This window comes from Scyliorhinus canicula, chromosome 20, assembly GCF_902713615.1.
Source record: "Scyliorhinus canicula chromosome 20, sScyCan1.1, whole genome shotgun sequence".
Taxonomy (NCBI): Eukaryota; Metazoa; Chordata; class Chondrichthyes; order Carcharhiniformes; family Scyliorhinidae; genus Scyliorhinus; species Scyliorhinus canicula.
This window is the reverse complement of record NC_052165.1, coordinates 76,246,238-76,267,901: the sequence shown is the minus strand read 5'-3', so window position 1 is coordinate 76,267,901 and position 21,664 is coordinate 76,246,238. Positions and strand designations below refer to the sequence as shown.

Genomic DNA, 21,664 nt, shown 5'->3' with positions numbered 1-21,664 from the left:
TACACATAACATTGCCTGTCAGTGTCTGGAAAAGGAGAAGTAATTGAGGCGGTAACTGAGCATTTAAAATGACCTGAGACACAGTCAGAATCATTGGAACTGGCAAGAATTCAATTATATATGAAACAGCTTGAATATGGACATGGATTAAAGCAGCTTGAACATGAAGACGAATTAAAGAAGCTTGAATTCGAAATGAGGGGAAAAGAAAGAATGGCCCTAGCAGAACAAAAAGCCAGAGAAAGGGAGGTACAGATCAGGGAAAAAGAAAAGGAGAGATAGGAAAAAAAGAGAGACTTTGAACTTCATAAACTGGCCACGAAGAGTGAATGCCAGTTAAAATTGGTGGAGGTAAAGAGAAAAGTACAGTCTGAAGACAGTGATGAGGATAGTGAGAAAGAGCAAGAGCTTCTTAGTCAAAGGCTTGATGGGGATCTATTTAAATATGTCCAAGCATTGCCAAGGTTTGATGAAGGATGTAGAAGCCTTTTTCATTTTATTTTAGAAGGTGGCTAAACAAATGAAATGGCCACAGGACATGTGGATATTACTGATTCAAACAAAGCTGGTAGGTAGAGCTTGTGAAGTGTTTGCATCGCTACCAGAGGAGACATCTGGGATGTATGAGGATGTGAAAAAATCCATTTCTGTACATATGAACTAGTGTCTGAAGCCTGCAGATAAAGGTTTGGAAATTTATGGAAAGAACCTGATCAAACATACATAGAGTTTGAAAGGATCAAGCAGAATAATTTTGATAGGTGGATAAAAGTTTTGAAAATAGACCAAATGTATGAAGCTCTTAGAGAAATTATCATTTTGGAGGAGTTTATAAATTCAACTCCTGATGTAGTGAGAACTCGTGTGGAAGAGCAGAGAGTTAAAACTGCGAGATTAGCAACAGAAACGGCAGATGATGATTATAAATTAGTTCATAAATCAAAGTTTGTTTTCCAATATCAGTTTCAGCCTGTGAGCAATAGAAATTGGGGAAAAGAGAAATACATAGGCGGTAAAGATAAAGGGGGTCTAATGGGAAATAATAAGGATTATAATCAGATTAAAAAAGAAATCCAGGAGGGTGGATTTACTGTCATAAACTAGGCCATGTAAAGTCACAGTGTTGGGGGTTTAAGTAAAGCGCTGGGAAGGCTGATGTAACAAAACAGGATACGCCAGTGGGGTTTGTCAAAGTGGTAAAGGAAAGCCGAATTGAAGAGAAGGAGGTGCAAAAGAATATGAAACAAAGAGATGATTGATAAGAAGGTGCAAGATCTCTTTTTAAAGAATTTACTTGTGTCGGTAAAGTTTATCATTATCATAGACTTTACAGTGCAGAAGGAGGCCATTCGGCCCATCGAGTCTGCACCGGCTCTTGGAAAGAGCACCCTACCCAAGGTCAACACCTCCACCCCATCCCCATAATCCAAAAACCCCACTCAACACTAAGGGCAATTTTGGACACTAAGGGCAATTTATCATGGCCAATCCACCTACCCTGCACATCTTTGGACTGTGAGAGGAAACCGGAGCACCCGGAGGAAACCCACGCACACACGGGGAGGATGTGCAGACTCCGCACAGACAGTGGCCCAAGCCGGAATCGAACCTGGGACCCTGGAGCTGTGAAGCAATTGTGCTATCCACTATGCTACCGTGCTGCCCCTTAACTCGTGTGTACCAGGAGAAGTAGATAAAGAAGTCCAAAATTTTAAGAGATATGGGAGAAAGTCAATCTTTGGTAAGAGATGAGGAGTTATGTACTTTGGGAGGAATATTGCCAGAAAAGATGCTATTATGTGGAATCAGGGTGAGAGGAATAGCGTTCCGTTATATAAGGTGAGGTTGGAGAGTCCAGTGAAGAGTGCTGAATTGGCACGACATCATTTAAAACTTGCACTTGATGAAACAAAGTGGACAAGAAAGCAAAGGTTTATAGTTTTGCCAGTGGAGATAACGTTTTCGTATTTTTACCAGTGGCAGGTGAACCTTTAAAAGCAAGGTTTTGTGGACCTTATCAGATTGAAAGGAAATTAAGTGAGGTGAATTATTTGGTAAGAACAGCAGATAGAAGGAAAACTCACCAAGTGTGTCATGTGAATATGCTCAAAAGGTATTTTGAAAGGAAAGGAGAGCAAAAGGAGGAGCTTTTTGTGATTATGTCTCAGTGAAGAACCGAATCCAGATGACTCTGAATTTGACATTCCTCAAATTAAATTGGAAAACGAGGATGTTCTTGAGTTACCTGAACTCAATATCCTGTCCCATCTTATCCTATCCCATGGCTGGAGGACAATCGGCTTTTATCGACAAACTGGATTTACTTAAAGGTTACTGGCAGATACCGTCCGGTTTCAGTACCATCACTCTGGGTGAGCTCCATTGGCTGCAATCCATTTCAATTATGTCATTTTCAAACATGCCTTCAATTTCCTTTTGAACCTGTGCCAAGTTTAAAGGGTTAAGTCGATATGGATGTTGTTTAATTGGAGTTTAATTGTTTCTCCATTTACCTGAGGAAGGAACAGTGCTCCGAAAGCTAGTGATTTGAAACAAACCTGTTGGATTTTAACCTGATGTTGTAAGACTTCTTACTGTTCTTTATGTTTGTAATTGACAACAAATTCATGCTGTGTTTTATATATGTTAACAACATTCTTATAATAAACTATGTTTTGATAAAAGTGCCTAGGAAGTCTGATGAATCACACCTGAAGTGAAGGCTCTTGTTCTCATCCTAGCTAAATTCAACATAAAAGTTATAGGTCAGGTGAACTTCATAATGCCCTGTGGAGTTTCTAAGACCTGGCCTATAACTGATCTCTCCTCTCCCTCCCCCTCCCCTCCACTCCCCTCCACTCCCCTCCACACCTGTGACTGCCCTCCTGAGCCAGGAACAAAACTAACATGTTGTATTTGTCTACTGATAATTTGATGTTTTCCCCAAGACCCTTGTGGATCATTTTTTGGCGACTGATTATTTCAGGTTTATAGCTGGGGTGATACGGAGAGAGAGAATGGCTGCCTTCGAACGCTTGCTCTGGAGAGCTTGTCGAGGGAATGTCTACATGAAGCAGTCTGAGATGGAAGTTCCCTTGGAAGATCCAAGCACTGTAAGGTATTTTTAAATTAACTCAACAATGATTATCAAGCACAATTAATAATCCTAATTTCAAGATCAAATTGAAATAGCTTGAATGTTAAAATCTGATTTGAGAGAACACGGCAGAGATGTTAACTATTTGGTTGCAGATTTTTCAGAAATTTTGCTCTGTTTACTCGCTACTTCTGGGATCTTGCTGCTCATTTATTGTACAACCTGGACATGTGGAAAAAGTCCTTCGGCCACATGTTAAATCATGTACTTCTGCCAATCACCAACTGTCTCAGCACAGGCTCTTCTGAGGACCTTGTCCGCTCAGGACTATCGAGCGTGTGGCCATGATTGGCTCTGCAACGTTTTGTGGTGGTCCTGATCACTGAACACATCCAACATTTGCAGCACCAGGTTCGGGCCCTGGTTCAAGGTGCCACCCAATTTCAAGGGCAGAGTCTTTAACCTAAATACTGGGTTAAGGATTTGGGTGGAGTGTTGTTTTAAAATTGACATGACCAAGAGGAGATTCCTTGAATGGAAGTGGGCAAAGCACAGTGGAGGAAGAAGCCAGAGATACTGGTCAAAGTGCAGACAATCTCCAAAAGAGGAAAGGTGTTTATTTGCAACATCAACCAGTCTTTCCTCTTTCATATGCTGACTGACATGCAATGTTCTTTTTCAAGTATTTAACGTTAAGGATTTTTATCCTTCCATGTCTGCAAATCTGATGCAAATTAAACGTGCGATAAAATGAGCACAGTGCAGCTGTCTCCTTTATGCCTGCTTCACTGAGTTGGTAGCACATGTGGTGATACGCATAAGCAATCATGTATACAATGATGTAAACTACCTCCGACCAGCAGGTGGCAATCTAAATCTACCATGTGACTCTGCACCCTGAGGATATGGGAGATCGTCGAGTTGGTGGATAGTCATATTTGCAGTAGCTCTGGGATAATTTGTCAGTATTAGTAGTTTGTAATATATTTCTTATAGTTATCTTTACCATGCATTTGTTTTATAATAAAATACATTAACTAGTCAAGAACTAGACGTTCTACTGTGCATCACTCCTACCGGCGAAGCACCAGAACATAACAGCACACTCCTATCTTAGTTAGAAGGTTGTGCATTCAAGGCCAACTCCTGAAAGTAAATACCCAATCTAGGCTGACACTTCAGTGCCGTAATGAAGATGTGCTTCATTGCAGGAGGAACCTTTCTTCAAATTCTGAAGATCCCAGGGCTTTAATTAAAGAGTAGGAATCCTTGCCGTTCCCTTGAAAATGCCCTTTCCTTGACCAACCGCACCAAACAAATAAATAACTGATCATTCATCGTGATGCTGTTAAGTCCTTGGCTACCTTGAAAACCAAAGCAAACAATGTCTTCACTTTAAGTAATTGCATGTGAAGAACCCGGAGCTCCTCCTGAGAATTATGACGAGGTGTTGCATTAATTCTAATCCTTCCTGCTGTATATGACAGATTATTATGTTTTGCAGCTTGTGGAGGTACAGAAGAATGTCTTCATCATCTTCTTTCAAGGGGAACAGCTGAGACACAAAGTGAAGAAGATCTGTGAAGGGTGAGATGATTAGTGTGGTGGGTATAATGACATGCCAGCACTTTGCAGGTCTCTCTCTTTTTTTAACTTGAGAAACCAAAGGTAAAGTGCCAAGGCTCACCGATGGCCCTTTTTGAGTTTTTCCAAACGTTTTCTTTCCTTGAAACTGGGTCAACAGAATTGGAGCTGCTAGTAAATGAGATCACGCTGAAGCTGTACAATGGCTTGGTCACCTGGTCACTGAGCTCCCCTCTAGTCACTACAGTGCAGGAGAGAGCCAAGAGATGGACTGCCAGATACAGTGAAATGTACCTGTCCGTGAGCTCAGCTGGTTACCAAATCTAGACTGTTAACTCCATTCACCAAGAATTCTCAAGAAACTGAAGGCCGTCATGGCATTTGAACACGTGCTTTGAAAGTGTCTCATAGATCATAGAATTTACAGTGCAGAAGTAGGCCATTCAGCCCATCGAGTCTGCACCGGCTCTTGGAAAGAGCACCCTACCCAAGGTCAACACCTCCACCCTATCCCCATAACCCAGTAACCCCACCCAACACTAAGGGCAATTTTGGACACTAAAGGCAATTTATCATGGCCAATCCACCTAACCTGCACATCTTTAGACTGTGGGAGGAAACCGGAGCACCTGGAGGAAACCCATGCAGACACAGGGAGGAGGTGCAGACTCCGCACAGACAGTGACCCAATCCGGAATCGAACCTGGGACCCTGGAGCTGTGAAGAAATTGTGCTAACCACTATGCTACCGTGCTGCCCTGAATGTGGTACCGCTACCCGCTGGCACCAGCGCAGTGCCATGTTCATCAGCTCAAGTAAGGGTGGAAATCTGAGAATATGGGTCCCTGCTTGACCTCTCCCACCTTTCTTGTATTAAAAGGGTGATTGGGGCAGCACGGTGGTGAAGTGGTTAGCACTGCTACCTCATGGTGCTGAAGACCCGGGTTCGATCCCAGCTCTGGGTCACTGTCCTTGTGGAGTTTGCACATTCACCCCATCCCTGTGTGGGCCTCACCCTCACAACCCAAAGATGTGCAGGGGAGGTGGCTTGGGCACGATAAATTGGTCCCTTAATTGGAATTTTTAAAAAATAGTGAGTGGTTTCCTAAAGGTATTGCATAGCTCTGTGGTTACATCGATACAATGTTATTTGTCCGACAGAAAATAATGGAGTGCCAGCTAATATTATGTGACAGCCCTAAGCCGAACACTTCATAGTGCAGAAGGAGGCCATTCACCCATCGAGTCTGCACCGACCCACTTCCACCCTATCCCCCTACCCCAATAACCCCTCCTAACATTTTCGGACACGAAGGGTAATTTATCATGGCCAATCCACCTAACCTGCACGTCTTTGGACTGTGGGAGGAAACCGGAGCACCCGGAGGAAATCCACGCACACACGGGGAGAACGTGCAGACTTGAGCATCACCTTCCATTTCTAAAGGATTAAAGATAATGTATGACCTAAGATTTCCGCAGAAGTCATTCAATTGAGCGGCAATGAGAAAAACAAGGTTGTCACCCATTTCAGAACGCTGGAGTCAACTATAATATTATTTCTAAAGATGCCGATGAGCGGATTTTGTTGTGAAGGTTTCAGTTATCATTTGCCAAAGAGGTGGAAGCAGATGACCGGTTGCTACGGGTCAATTTGACTGCTTCTGAGATGTCCCCCCCCACCTCTTGTTGAGACAAAATTAGAAATGGCACCAGTTCCATTTTGCCTCTTTGCCTGCTTTGTGCTTCATCACACATGGTGAGAAAGGCCAACATTGTAGGTAGATAATCCTGGAGCTCCCCTCTCATACTCTAATTCTACAGTCTGACCTGAACCTGGGGTCAAGTTGTCTAGGCTCACAACGCTGAATTCTTTTAACTATTTATTGTACCAGAGATAACGTGCAAACATCACTGCACTGCTTTCTTTAACTTCAAGCAGTACTCACATTCACTCTTCCCTTTAATTCTCCTTAATTTCAAACCTTGCTCATCAAGGTTTGGGCAGCACGGTAGCATGGTGGTTAGCATAAATGCTTCACAGCTCCAGGGTCCCAGGTTCGGTTCCCGGCTGGGTCACTGTCTGTGCGGAGTCTGCACGTCCTCCCCGTGTGTGCGTGGGTTTCCTCCGGGTGCTCCGGTTTCCTCCCACAGTCCAAAGATGTGCGGGTTAGGTGGATTGGCCATGCTAAATTGCCCGTAGTGTCCTAAAAGTAAGGTTAAGGGGGTGTTGTTGGGTTACGGGTATAGGGTGGATACATGGGTTTAAGTAGGGTGCTCATTGCTCGGCACAACATCGAGGGCCGAAGGGCCTGTTCTGTGCTGTACTGTTCTATGTTCTATGTTCTATGTTCTAAGGCCATCACTCGGGAAGGCATGTTTGCATCTGAGTAGGTGATCAAGTCCAACCGTGGTTTCCTTGCAAGTCATCTAGATCTGTCCCTCGACACACAATTCTTGTGTTACAAAGATCACACCCATGACAATAATTGATTCAACCCTCCAAAGCACCTTAACCTTCTTTGATTCTGCAAATCTATGGAGTGCTCAATGTGACCATTTCCAGATCCTAAATCTGTTTCAGCTTCAGCTTGTTTTAAAAGTTCAGTTCAAAATCCCGTTGGGATATAAAACTGGGCTGATTTTTATTTTGTTGATTGGTCAGTTTAAAGAATTGCAGTGTGACTGCATGAACCTTCAGTGTTGAATTTTACTTCAAGTTAAATGCATTCTTGCTGCAGGACTGATTACAATGTTTATTTGTGAGAATGTTTGGTATTATTTTTAGGTGAGGGTACACATCTCCAATTGGAAAGAGATCAAGAGCAATTAATTGGGAACAAAGTCCCATAGGGAGTGCCTTTAGCTGCGTGTTTCCCGGGGCTTGCAGCACGGAGAGACACATGGCTATACAATGCGGTTCGTGTGGCATAAGGGGCCTTGGCGGGAACACGCAACCGAGACCGCACATAGCCTCGTTTTGTACACTGAGGACCTCCGCTCGCTGGAACTCCCCAGTGTACCAAGAGATACAAGGCCTCTGAAGCAACCCCTGATCAACAACACCCCACCCCCCCCCCCCAAAGCCTCCGGCCCGATCAAGTGCAAATATGCCATCTTGGCAGTGCCAATCTGGCAGTGCCAAGTCATTGCCCAGGTGGCACTGCCAGAGCACCATCCTGCCCAAAGGAAATGCAGCTGGGGACCTTCAATCCTCAGAGTGATCCTACAAGTGCCATTCATTCTGGTCCCAGTTTGTGCAGACCAGTGCTGAACAGCACTTGGCAGAGGACTCCGAGTTGAAGGGGATAAATCCCAAAGCTTCAGGCACCTCTGGAATCTGCATATTAAAGTGAGACTAGCTGTCTCGCTTTAATATGCAGATTTGTCAAAAAAGTGAACTCGCCCAAATGGGTGGAATTTATATTACAATGTCTCGCGAGCTAGCGTTAGATCTCGCGAAGCATTGTGAGCCGGGTAGATCCCAGGAGCGAGGTCACCTGGCTTTTATCAGCCATGCTGCATCGCAGCGAGTAGACCTTCAGGCGCCGTGTGGCAATTGGATTGCGCCCTTTATAACAAGAATGCTCTTCCTTTGCCATTCTAACTAGAACCAGCTCAGAGGTGTGGTCTTTCAGATCAGGCAAAAAAACAAGGTTCCCTTTGCACTTTTTAGATGAACTCCCCAGCAAATTAGCCAATATTTGTCTGTGGGTCCTGCACATGTGAAAAGTGGCAGCTATGCTTCCTACAACTGTGAATACACATCAAAAAGTACATTAATTGACTGTAAAGAGTTCTAGCCATGCAAGTTTGTTTATCTCCCTTGTTCCATAATGAATGCCCCTTTCTCACTGAGCTTTTATTCAGCCCAGCTCCCAATATTCCCTTTGCCTTGCTCCCAGGGTTTCTGCTTTTTAAGGATAGAATCGTAGAATTTACAGTGCAGAAGGAGGCCATGCGGCCCATCGAGTCTGCACCTACCCTTTTGGGACACGAAGGGGCAATTTAGTATGGCCAACCGTCTAACCTGAACATCTATGGACGGTGGGAGGAAACCGGAGCACCCGGAGGAAACCCACCCAGACACTGGGAGAAAATGAAAACTCCACACAGTCACCCAAGGCTGGAATTGAACCCGGGACCCTGGAGCTGTGAGGCAGCAGTGCTAACCGCTGTGCCACCGTGCCTCTCTTGCTCATTCCTTTTCAGTGTTTATTTTGCAATCTGAGGTTTATGATTTATTTTTAGCCCGACTGATTTTTTTTATATATATATATATATATATATATATATATCCTCCCAGCTATTTATTTACTGGTGCTTTCAGTGTTTGTGTTTGTTTTAATGGCACTCCCATTGTTTCTGCACTTAACCATGTTTGTGCTGGTTCCTCTGGAGTCCAGTAACATTTCTTTTAATATTGTTCCCGCTATGAATTTTCCTTTACTTCCACTCAGTGTTTGTGATTATGGGGGTGCAGGGGGAGCAAGATTTGCATTTATATAGTTACCTTCGTAACTTCCAGTCTGGTATCTGAAATGGTTTACCGTCAATTAGGTATTTTTGAAGCATTGTTGGAACACTGACAGCCAGCTTCTGCACAACCAAGATCCCGCAGACAGCAATCTATTACAGCCAGATCATCTGTTTTAGCGACTTTGATTGTAGGATGTTGGCCAGTACACAGGGAGTAACTGTCCTGCTCTTCAATGTTTATTTGTTTGTCAGTGCAGGCTTGATGGGCCGAAGGGCCTCTTCTGTACTGTGTGATTCCATGAAAGTTGTGCCATGGAATCTTTCATGGCCGGAATTTTCCGGCCGCTGTGCTCCCCTGTTCCCGCCGGCAGCGCATACCCCCTGCCCGTGGATTTCCCGGTAGTGTGGGGGGACTTCAATGGGAATCCCCATTGATAAGTGGCGGGAGTGGAGAATTCTGCCGCCAGTGTATGGCGCGCCATCGAGAAACACGCGGCTGGGGGACTGGAGAATAGAACATACAGTGCAGAAAGAGGCCTTTTGGCCCATCGAGTCTGCACCGACCCACTTCAGCCCTCACTTCCACCCTATCCCCGTAACCCAATAACCCTACCTAACCTTTTTTGGTCACTAAGGGTCACTAATGGCCAGTTCACCTAACCTGCACGTCTTTGGACTGTGGGAGGAAACCGGAGCACCCGGAGGAAACCCCCGCAGACACGGGGAGAACGTACAGACTCCGCACAGACAGTGACCCAGCAATGCAGCCCCTTAATCTATCTGAAGAGGATAAATGGGGTCACCCTGGAAAGATTGCTACACAATGAACCAACACCGAAATGTGAAACTGTTGCTGCAGTAAAATGTGATCTGCTGTTGAATTAGCTTGGTTGAAAAATATGTGATAAATATGTATGCAAACGCAGAGGCACTGCCCTGGTTATGCTACTGAACTAATTATTCAGCGGCTTCAATTAATAATCTGGACAGCGGGCACTCAAACCCCACCAGGACACCTTGACAGTCTAAAATCAATTAACAAAATTCTGGGCATAGAAAGCTGAGATAGTTTAAAGTGATCATGAAGCTGTTTGCTTGTTGTAAAATCTCCAACTGGTTCCATAATACACAATGGGGAAGGAAACCTGCCACCTTTACCTGTTCCAACCTATTTGTGGCTCCAGTCTACGCCAACATTGTTTATTCCAAACGAAGTGGCTGAGGGCGCCACTCAGTTGTATCAATGTACTTTGCCCAGTGGTTAGATCATAGAATTAGATCATAGAATTTACAGTGCAGAAGGAGGCCATTCGGCCCATCGAGTCTGCACCGGCTCTTGGAAAGAGCACCCTACCCAAGGTCAACACCTCCACCCTATCCCAATAACCCAGTAACCCTACCCAACACTAAGGGCAATTTTGGACACTAAGGGCAATTTAGCATGGCCAATCCACCTAACCTGCACATCTTTGGACTGTGGGAGGAAACCGGGGCACTCGGAGGAAACCCACGCACACACGGGGAGGATGTGCAGACTCCGCACAGACAATGACCCAAGCCGGAATCGAACCTGGGACCCTGGAGCTGTGAAGCGATTGTGCTATCCACAATGCTACCGTGCTGCCCCTAATTAGAGTTAGAGAAGGATCACTACCATCTTCTCCAGTGCAGCAAGGGATGGGCAATAAATGCTGGCCTCTCCAACAACACAATCGGAATTTTTTTTAAAATAAGGCAATTTTCTCTCTGTTTTGTCCCAGGTTCCGTGCCACCATGTACCCATGTCCTGAATCTGCCAGTGAGCGCCGGGAAATGGCTGCTGGTGTGAAGACACGCATTGAGGATCTGAATACTGTAAGTGAGCTACCAGGAATGCTGGACATATCGGGGATGGATAATTCACTCCTTAATGTTGTTTTGTGTAATGAGCAGAAATTACCACTTGTCTTGGCTGTTGCACTCAGTCAGAATCGGAGTTCAGAATTTGTTCTTTAGTGGACTGGTGGAGCGCTCTTAAAGCGGCCTGTAAATCGGCGCATTTTTGTTAACTGAGTGACCTGGTGTTCAGTCTCCTCTCTTACCAAGACTGCGAGCTGTGTGTCTTGCTAGGCCTTGTCGTACTGGGTTTGGAAGCTGCTAAGGTGTACTATGCAAGACTGGTGGGCGTGTTTAACATTGGCGATTTCCCCCTCTTTAGCGGCTAACTTCTCCCGGAGTTCCTCAATAATTTTCTCGCTTTCCCTCATTCGCCACTTCCTTCTCTACTAACTGACTGCGGAGCGTCTCGACGACCTCTTCGGTGCCTCGTAACTGTGCCAAGCAGCACACTATTGCCATTGGCTTTCTGAACGTCCTTGCGTTTTTCTTATAGACCTCATGTAAATTCTCCCACCGAGTTTGTCCTATCTTTCCTGGAACTGACTCAATATATGCACAAAAATTCGATCAAAGGGGCCATCCTTTCTCCTTTTAAATACTTTCTCAATATATCCTCCCATATGGGGCACTTCTCTGATTTGTCGATTACTGCGACCTCTGGTTGCTGCTGCAGATTCATCATTTTCTCTAACATCTGCGCTGCCATCTCTTCTCTACTTATAATTTGGAACAGGGGGAATAAGGAGTCGATCGAACAATGGATACGGCTTACGGCTATATTCCGGTTCACAATCCCTCTAGATTTGCATGCAAGTCTGACGAGTTTACCTTGCCGTTCCCTTAGTAACGCATGCGGTTAGTGCACACTTCTGAAATTCGGTTATTTGGTCGATATGAAACTTACTCTTGTGGTTCGTTCTCTTTTTCCAATTTAATTCAAAGCTGTGGGCTCCCTCTCGGAGTAACAAAGTCACTTCTAATCGAGATCCCATCAGAGTCGCCAATAAGTGTTGACTTCTTTATTCCTACGCGAACCACAAGCTGTTTCTTATATTGACCGAATGACCACATAACCAGTATCTTAGTCCAAAGACAGTCCATTAACAATCACACTTGTTTTATATGCAATGCTTCACGCGGCTACGCACTAAACTAAACCTAATAACTAAGATGACCTTTACTTAAATTCGGGGTGACCGACTCTGTGCGGGAGATAAGGCCTTTATCTGTGACCACGTGGGTCGGTTGGAAGTCTTCAGGTTTGTCTCGGCTGGGCTCGTCCTTCAGGTAGCGATCGCGGGTCCTTGAACATGGCTAGTTGATATGCTGCAATTGGTCACACACAGGCCGGTCCAAAAGATCAGATCCCAAGTGTGCAGGGCTTCTTGTCCTTCTTTTTAGCGCCCTTTTGGGTGGTCCTAACCAGCTCCAATGGATCGATAGGGTTTTGATCACTGTCATTGATCCTGGCCAATTAAGGGATGTATACCTTGGTGGCTGGGCAGGACCTAGCTGTCAGTGTTCCAGGCATGTAGGCCTGTCCAAATAAGGGGAAGTGGCGCCGGTTAGTCTGCTACTGCTGTAATGAAAAATGAAAATTGCTTATTGTCACGAGTAGCTTCAATGAAGTTACTGTGAAAAGCCCCTAGTCACCACATTCCGGCGCCTGTTCGGCAAGGCTGTTATGGGAATCGAACCGTGCTGCTGGCCTGCCTTGATCTGCTTTCAAAGCCAGCGATTTAGCCCAGTGTGCTAAACAGCCCACTTTAGTTCCTTGATTCAAACTCTATTGTCCTGGGGGAAAAGGTGATTGACTTTTAATGGGTGCAAGTTTTGGTCAGGTCTGGCTTCTTTACACAGTACAGAGAGGCTGTGTACTTGTCCAAGTTGACCACAATTCCCATGGTCCTTTGCAGGTGGCCATCTTAGATGGCTACCGGGATCTCTACTTTTCTTTGTACCCCCGGCGCGTATGAATATTCAGTGAGGGGGAACATATTTCAGGGAAGCCCTATAATATTGACATTTATTGCAATTTATTAAAATGTGGTTTCCGCTCCTTCTGGACATGAACCTCATTACGTCACAGACGAGGGCATCTATAATTGAGAAACAAGATCTCAATAACGGGAACTTTGATTCCTGAATCATGCCGGCCCATATCGCCATTTGTGCTGATAGCTAACGTGGGCTCAAAACTGCCTTTAATGTTTTGAGTCTCAAATCCAAAACAACTCTTCGGGACTGTGCCAGTGAACTTATTTCTGCCCCACTGAATTCATTTCTTCCTACAATGAATCTCGTTTTCCTCCCCTGATCCAGTCCCTTTTATGATTCTTCTGACGGCCCGTGTCCTTTCAACAATTTAGTTTTCTGACCCGAACCGCCCCCTCTTCACTACAGACATCCGATCCCTCTGCACCTCCAACCCCCTCCAGGGTGACTTATGGGCTCTCCGCTTCTTCCTTAGTGGGGGGTGCCCAAACAATCCCCAACAATTTCCATTCTCCTCCACATAGCCAAACTTGTTCTCCCGTTGAACAATTTCTCCTTGAACTTGTCTCACTTCTTCATTATGAAAGTTGTGGCTATGGGTGTGAAGAGATGCAATTGAGGTAGCTTTGAGTGTCAGCGGGCTTGTAATGAAGGTTGGTAGATTCTGTCCCCAGAAGTAGAGATAAGGAAGTGTCGGAGATGGTCCATGTGAAGGTGAGCGAAGGGTGGAATATCAATGCAAATTTGATTAATGATTCCCGTACCAGCCTCCCCGGACAGGCACCGGAATGTGGCGACTAGGGGCTTTTCACAGTAACTTCATTGAAGCCTACTCGTGACAATAAAGCGATTTTCATTTTCAATTTTCATTAATGTTCCCACTTCCAGGTGAGAGCCTGAAGTGGCACCGATACAGTTATCGCTGTACCAGTCTGTTGATGACTATATTGCTGTTGCTTCATGCTCTCGTTTGGGACTAGAAGAATTAGTCAATTTTGTTTCCAATTTCCACCCTTTTCCCACCTTCACATGGTCCATCCCTGACACTCCTCTTCCCTTGTTTGGCTTCCCTGTCTCTCTTTCTGGGGATGAACCGTCTAATAGTCATTAGAAACCCACAGCTACTTCATCTAAGATGGGATTTTGTGGAAAAGAACAAGGAACGATATAATTTTTTTTTAATGGAGAAGGATGACTGTCAATCGGTTGACAGCTGACCTGTCCGATATAATTTAGAATGGAAGATTGCCAGGCAAAACTGTAACAGAACAATAATCAACCTTTGAAGAGCTTTGTACGTCTCTTCAAAAGATACACATATTTAGAGTAGGGCAAGCCACTTCATTAGATTTGCTGCAAATCCTGTCAAAGTTGACGACCTTAATGAGTATTAATGTCAAGGGAAGAAGCAAAATGGACTTTATTGTGTCATTGGAAATCAGGCTGGCTCCAGGTTAGATTTGGTTGGCTTTTTTCACCAAAACACTTTTGATTTGGCTCGAACTTATCTTGCCTTGTGTCTTTCAACTTTAAAATGCTTACATGTCTTCTCAATGCAATTGGCCAGTGGTTAACTCTCGTTTCTCCTTCTCCTGTAAACTTTTAGTATTTACACCTATTGGGTTCTCTTAGAATAAATTAATTAAAATGGATGATGTAGACTTCTTATCCTCTATTTTGTAACATCACATTCTTTAGTCATAGGTTTTAAAATGAGATGATATAAAACGTGCAATCTCATTCATTTTTTTCCCTTCAAAATTAATTTGTTAACTTAAAACACGAAATGGGTTGATGAGAATTCACTTATTGATTCTTTAGGTACTTAACCAGACAGAAAGCCATCGCCATCGGGTACTGCAGGAAGCAGCGAAAAGCCTACAAAACTGGCAAGTGAAGGTTGTGAAAATGAAGGCGATCTATCATACTCTGAACCTGTGCAACATTGACGTGACCCAGCAGTGCCTGATTGCAGAGACCTGGTGTCCAGTAGCTGATATGGATCGGATCAAGATGGCACTCAACCAAGGGAAGGTGAGCAGCTGAACTGCGAATAAGGTAGCGAATTGAAGGCATGTTATGTCATGAAGGGGTTTAAAATTTTAAAATAATCTTTATTGTCACATGTAGGCTTACATTAACACTGCAATGAAGTTACTGTAAAAAGCCCTAGTCTGTTCGGGTACGCAGAGGGAGAATTCAGAATGTCCAAATTACCTAACAGCACGTCTTTCGGGACTTGTGGGAGGAAACCGGAGCACCGGGAGAACGTGCAGACTCCACACAGACAGTGACCCAAGCCAGGAATCGAACCTGGGACCCTGGTGCTGTGAAGCAACTGTGCTAACCACGTGCTACCGTGCTGCCCTGGAAACATGGGTTCCAAGCCATGTGACTGGAAATGGCATTATCCTCATTTGTCGTGCTAAGTAATTTTGCTTATGGGAGCTTCGCATGTCTGCTGTTTTTATTTTGCCCAGAAATTGTGCCGAGAAATTGCTGAGATTTGCTACTTTATAAACTATGACCCCAGTAGTCACAACTACCCTGCAGGGTAATCGATGAAGAATCATGGAATAATGGGCTATGTAGAATGGCCTCTCCCTGCTCCTATTTTCGATGTTATGGATTCAAGTTATAAAGAGGATTTACTGATTTTGTTGCAAAACTGTGTTGTTTTAAACAGCACTTATTTTTTTCACAAACCTTACAGTAACTTCAGTTAAGGGCAGATGTACAACTCAAAGTGAAGCTCCTGCAGTTGCTATCCAAGATGTGCCACAAATGGCAACTTTCTGTCTAGTTGCTGGTTTAAGTGCTTTGTCCAGAGGAATTTTCTTGTTTCTGGCCCCACTAGGAAGGAGCCATCGCCACACCTGGCCTGAGAAATGAGGTGGATGAAATAGTTCGTGCCTCAGTCGGGGAGCATTTAGGAAACAGTGATAATAGTAAAGGTTTAGGTTAGCTATGGAAAAGAACAAGGAGCAAATTAACGTTTTAAAACATGGAAGAGGATGAATTTCAGTGACTTGAGAACAGATTTGTCCCAGGTAATTTGGAATGAAAGATTGCCAGGCAAAGCTGTAACAGAACAATAAACAACCTTTCAAGAGGTAATGGTTTGGTTGTAGTTGAGATACATTCCCCTGAAGGGGAAAAATAGACTACCCTGGATGATGAAAGAGATGGAGAATAGACTGAAGCAGAAATATGGCAGTTAAGTGTAGACAAGTGTAGATTCATTTCCGAAAGCATGGATTAGATCACCAACTTAATTGTGTATTTTTCATACGGTACAGAGAGTTAGTGAAGTTAATACTGTTGATGTGGTGTACATGAACTTCCAAAAGGCGTTAGTGTCACGTAATAACTTTGCCAGCTCATGGAACAAACGGGACAGTTACAACTTCTATTGAGTGAAAAGAAACACTAATGGCGAATGGTTATTTTTCAAACCGAAGGAAGGTGTACAAGGGGGTTCCACAGGGGTTGGTACCAGGTCCACTGCATTCCTTGATTAGGAGGAAAGTGGTCGAGCTTCAGGACATAGGTTGGTGGAGCGGATATATGGCTGGTGAAGTGTGAGGTGATACATATTGCTGGGATGAAAAAGGAGAGGCAATGCTAAATAAGGATACACTTCTATAGGAGGTGCAGGAGCAGAGGGATGTGATACACAAATCATTGAAGCTGGAAGGTTGAGAAAGTCGTTGCAAAGGCATTCGAGACCTTGGACTTTCTCACCAGAGGCAAGGAAGTCACGACAAAACTCTGTTTGGCTTCAACTGGAATATTGTATCCAATGTTGGGCATCACATTTCAGGAAGGATGCAATGCCTGCAAAAAGGTGCAGAAAAGATTTACGAAGATAGTTCCTCAGTTATGCGGATAGGCTCAAAAAGCTGGGCTTGTTTTCCCGAGAGAAAGGTGACCTACCAGCGCCCAGCTCTTAGGCCCGATTTAAAATTGGCCATTATGAATTCAAGAATTGGGCAGTTTAAAAGGAGCCACAGTCACTCCAGCACAGACTCATGGGAATTTGAACTGGCCAATGTTCGAATACACTAAAGGTCAGACAGGCTGCCAAGATATGTCCGGACCTGCTCTATCAATTGTCCATCAAGAGATAATCGAACCGATTAATATGCACTAATCTATTGTTGCAAGCCCACGCCAGGTCAGACTCTCGGTCACCTAGAGTTCCTGCCGTCACCTTAATTGATAGAGCTGTACGTACGAACAACACCACTGGAGACAGGCACCGGCGGCAGACCCAAGTGACCTGTCAATCGGATCATTGGACAGTAAAACCCCCTCTCAATACCTCATTGGCAAAAGGCCACAGGAAGTGGGAAAAGGGGGACAAAAGTCCGGACCCCTCGACAGCGAGGACAAGGCGTGGGAGGTGACCTTGACCAGATCAGAGAAGGTCAGACCGCAGAAGGAAAGAAGGAAGAGACTGCCGGCGAGAGCCACCTTCGTGAAGCCATACCAGAGGGACGCATTAATCAAATCCATAGCCCTACCAAGCTGTCTTTGCGGGTAGTATACACTGATCCTGGGTACCTCTAGTATTTTGTGGCCAATTTAAGGGTTAATTGTGTTCAATTGAACTTGTTTGTGGATTGTTCCCCTCGTTAATAAAGACACCTCGGTCAAACTGGTCGAATGTAGCTGAGGTTTTACAGGTTCAACAGGTCTAAACTGAGAAAAAACTGCCCCATTGAGAACAACAGGGTTGATGACTGATTTAAGTGATTGGCAAAAGAACCAATGGAGGCCTGAAGAAAAGCTTTTTAATCTGTTAGTGTGGTGGAGATGGATCCAACTATGACGTTCTAAAAAGAATTTATTAAGCACCTGACTAGAAATAAATCGCAGGTCCATGAGGAGTGGGGAAGAAATGAGATGAACTAATTTGTTCTTGCCTGATGGCCACATGGCTGGCTCCTGATCAAACCATTCTGTGATTCTTTTATCAGTGGGGTAAGCCTCACCCAGCACTGAAAATTGTGACGTCTCGATCCCTCAGCTTTTCACTGTTGTCGAAGTTTTCTTTTAATTATTACCTTTTGCCCTTTATTTATTGGCTCTAATATCTCCAGCCAATCCAACATTTAATCCACCAGTTTATGGCCAAGGGAAATAGTGGGTGGCGTTGATTCAAACCCTCACAGCAAAACTGAGCACATCAGCTGCTGGCGATATGCTAGGGTGTTTAGCATCCTGGAATAATCGGAAATTGGGTGAACAATTGTGTGCTACGTTAATGGGCTTTGCCCCACCAATGCTGCTGCAAGAAAGCAGGTCCTATTTTTAATCTCTGATCTGTGCTGGGTTGACTGACATTAGCAGTGGGAGCCTGGAGCAGCGCAAGCACCCAGAGCACCTCTTCTGATGGTGGACCCGTGGCCATGGTCAACCCATGCTGGGAAGTGTGTGCATGCATGATCAGACCCAGGCGGTCTCGGTCACTGTATTCATGCTCTTGAGGAAATGCTAAATCTTGCCTGTAGTTGGCCGCTGAATGAAATGTACGTTTTCTTGTGCCTCAGGAGCGCAGTGGTTCCAGTGTCGACCCGATCATGACAGTGGTGCACACCCAAATGGCCCCACCCACCTTCAACAGGACCAACAAATTCACAGCTGGGTTCCAGAACATTGTAGATGCGTACGGGGTTGGAACATATCGAGAAATGAACCCAGGTGACTATATTTCAAATGTTTCTACCTATGCACAAAAATATTAACAGTGTGAAGGTTGAATAATACTGAGGAATTTCCTTTCTCTTTGTCATCCTGTCTCTCCCCCTCAGACTCTGTCTCTCTCTTTCTCTTGCTCTCTCACTCTCTCACGCTCTGTGTGTCTCTCTCTTTCATGCTTCATCTTTCCCTCTCTCTCACCCTCTGTCCCTCACCCTCTCACGCTCTGTCTCTCTCTCTCTCTCTCACGCTCTGTCCCTCTCCCTCTCTCTCTCACGCTCTGTCCCTCTCTCTCGCGCTCTGTCCCTCTCTCTCTCTCTCTCTTGCGCTCTGTCCCTCTCTCTCTCTCTCTCTCTCGCGCTCTGTCTCTCTCTCTCTCGTGCTCTGTCCCACTCTCTCTCTCTCTCGCGCTCTGTCCCTCTCTCGCGCTCTGTCCCTCTCTCTCTCGCGCTCTGTCCCTCTCTCTCTCTTGCGCTCTGTCCCTCTCTCTCTCTTGCGCTCTGTCCCTCTCTCTCTCTTGCGCTCTGTCCCTCTCGCTCTCTTGCGCTCTGTCCCCCTCTCTCTCGCACTGTGCCTCGCGCCGTTTCCCTCCCGACCCTCGCCCCCCCTGACCCTCGCCCCCCCCCCCCCCCGGCCCTCGCCCTCCCAAACCCCCCCCCCCCCCCCCCCCCCCTCCGGCCCTCGCCGACCCTCGGCCCCCCTCTGACCCTCGGCCCCCCCTCTGACACTCGGCCCCCCCTCGCCCCCTCGGCTCCCCTCTGACCCTCGGCCCCCCTCTGACCCTCGGCGCCCCCTCGGCTCCCCTCGCGCCCTCGCCCCCCGTCATGTTCTGTGGTTTGGCCGATGTGAATAATGCACTACAGAACATCCAGTTTAAATAATTTATTATGAAACAACTGCGTGGGGCAGCACCAGTAGTGCAGTGGTTAGTACTGCTGCCTCACGGCGCCGAGGTCCCAGGTTCAATTCCGGCACATTCTCCCCGTGTCAGCTTGGGTCTCACCCCCACAACCCAAAGATGTGCAGGGTAGGTGGATTGGCCACGCTAAAATCGCCCCTTCTCTCGTTCTGAACATTCTAAATGTTCTAACCTTTGCAGTATAATCCCATGTGCCACAGTTTGAGAGAAGTCAAACCATTCTTTATTTTATTTTTTCCAGCTCCCTATACTGTCATCACCTTTCCATTTCTATTTGCCGTAATGTTTGGCGACTGTGGGCATGGAGCAGTTCTTTTGGGCTTTGCGCTCATCATGATCATTAATGAGAAAGCATTTTCTGCCCAGAAAGGTGGCAATGAGGTGGGTGAAGATTTTGAAAAGATTGCCGTGTACTTTTAGCGAGAAGCATAAATGTCATTCGCCCTAGTTTCGGGTGAAAATCGGGCTGCTACTGGTGTGGTACCAAAAGCCTGAGGGTTGTACCTGACCCTATGTGCAGGTGATTCTGGATTTAAGGTGCATAATCCCAGATTATTTTAATTATGTGGTGAAATTCTCTGTAGATGAAAGAAAGAAAGGAAACTTGCACTTAGCACGTTTCACAGCCTCGGGATGTTTTAGAGCGTTTCACAGGCAATTAAATACGTTTGAAGTCACTGTCGTAATTAGGAAACACATCAACCAATTTGTGCACAGCAGGATCCCACAATTAAAAAAAAAAAAGCAGTGAGACAATGATCTTATTTTATGGTGTAGGCTGAGGGATAAATGTTGACCGGGACACCATACTGTCCTTCAAATAGTGGCATTGCAGAGTTTTGTTTTTTTTGATCCCTAGTCTTTGTTACATTAGCTGATCTCTACCATCTTAATGGTGAGTCGCTTCACGTGATCTCGGCTAGAAAGGGGAGCATTCTGCAGGAAGTGACGCTGGATCAGGTTCTGCTGCTGTTCACCTTATGGTAGCACAGGCTACTGTCTCGGCTTAAGAATTGTCATTTGAGTAAGGTACCAGTGGAAGCACATAGAACAGTCACCTAACCAAAAGGCACTGTGTCCGGAATAGAGAAGATAATTGTCAATTTTGATTAAGTGTCTGCACACACCCCCCCCCCCCCCCCCCCCCCCCCCCCCGCACTCTCTGTACAGTCACACCTCCGGCTGAGAGTAGGTAACTGAGCGTGGACTGTGTTCCATTACGTCCTTCTATCTGTTGCAAGGCCATGAGAGAAGGGTGAGGTTGATGCATCAAGACAGCAATAGTTGAATGTCCATCCCTAACCCCATTGTGTTGCATGATGGCGCCATTGTCCATTGCCACTATATGCTTCATGATGGAGGGGATGACTCCATTCTTTGGATAGTATTGGTGACGCGATCAACTACATTTAAAATGTGCTGAATTTACATAGACATCATAGAATTTATAGTGCAGAAGGAGGCCATTTGGCCCATCGAGTCTGCACCTGCTCTTTGAAAGAGCACCCTACCCAAGCCCACACCACCACCCTATTCCCATAACCCAGTAACCCCACCCAACGCTAAGGGCAATTTTGGACACTAAGGGCAATTTAGCATGGCCAATCTACCTAACCTGCACATCTTTGGACTGTGGGAGGAAACAGGAGCACCAGGAGGAAACCCACGCACACACAGGGCGAACATGCAGACTCCGCACAGACAGTGACCCAAGCAGAGAATCGAACCGGGGACCCTGGAGCTGTGAAGCAATTGTGCTAACCACTATGCTACCGTGCTGCCCTAGACATAGACATAGAATATACAGTACAGAAGGAGGCCATTCAGCCGGAGTCTGTACCGACCCACTTAAGCCCTCACTTCCATTCTATCCCCGTAACCCAATTTAACTTGTGAAATGACACTTGCACAGGGAAATGTGTGGATCATTTCAGTCCCTCGAGCCTGATCCATTTTGTTACAGAATGATGATATACCCAACATGGATCGATATCCCTTAATACTGTTAT

The 21,664-nt window shown here is 45.5% G+C and overlaps 1 protein-coding gene across 3 annotated transcripts in view; it reads left to right on the top strand.

The window, feature by feature from the left end:
- The window catches only part of LOC119955113 (V-type proton ATPase 116 kDa subunit a-like), a 222,699-nt gene that overhangs the window by 164,251 nt on the left and 36,784 nt on the right, over positions 1 to 21,664 (top strand). For all 3 annotated transcript variants that reach the window (XM_038781000.1, XM_038781001.1, XM_038781002.1), the window contains 6 exons: positions 2,987 to 3,113; positions 4,602 to 4,684; positions 10,921 to 11,014; positions 14,855 to 15,067; positions 18,589 to 18,739; positions 19,897 to 20,036. In XM_038781000.1, the coding sequence (XP_038636928.1) occupies positions 2,987 to 3,113; positions 4,602 to 4,684; positions 10,921 to 11,014; positions 14,855 to 15,067; positions 18,589 to 18,739; positions 19,897 to 20,036 (808 nt within the window). The remainder of the gene's footprint in view (positions 1 to 2,986; positions 3,114 to 4,601; positions 4,685 to 10,920; positions 11,015 to 14,854; positions 15,068 to 18,588; positions 18,740 to 19,896; positions 20,037 to 21,664) is intronic.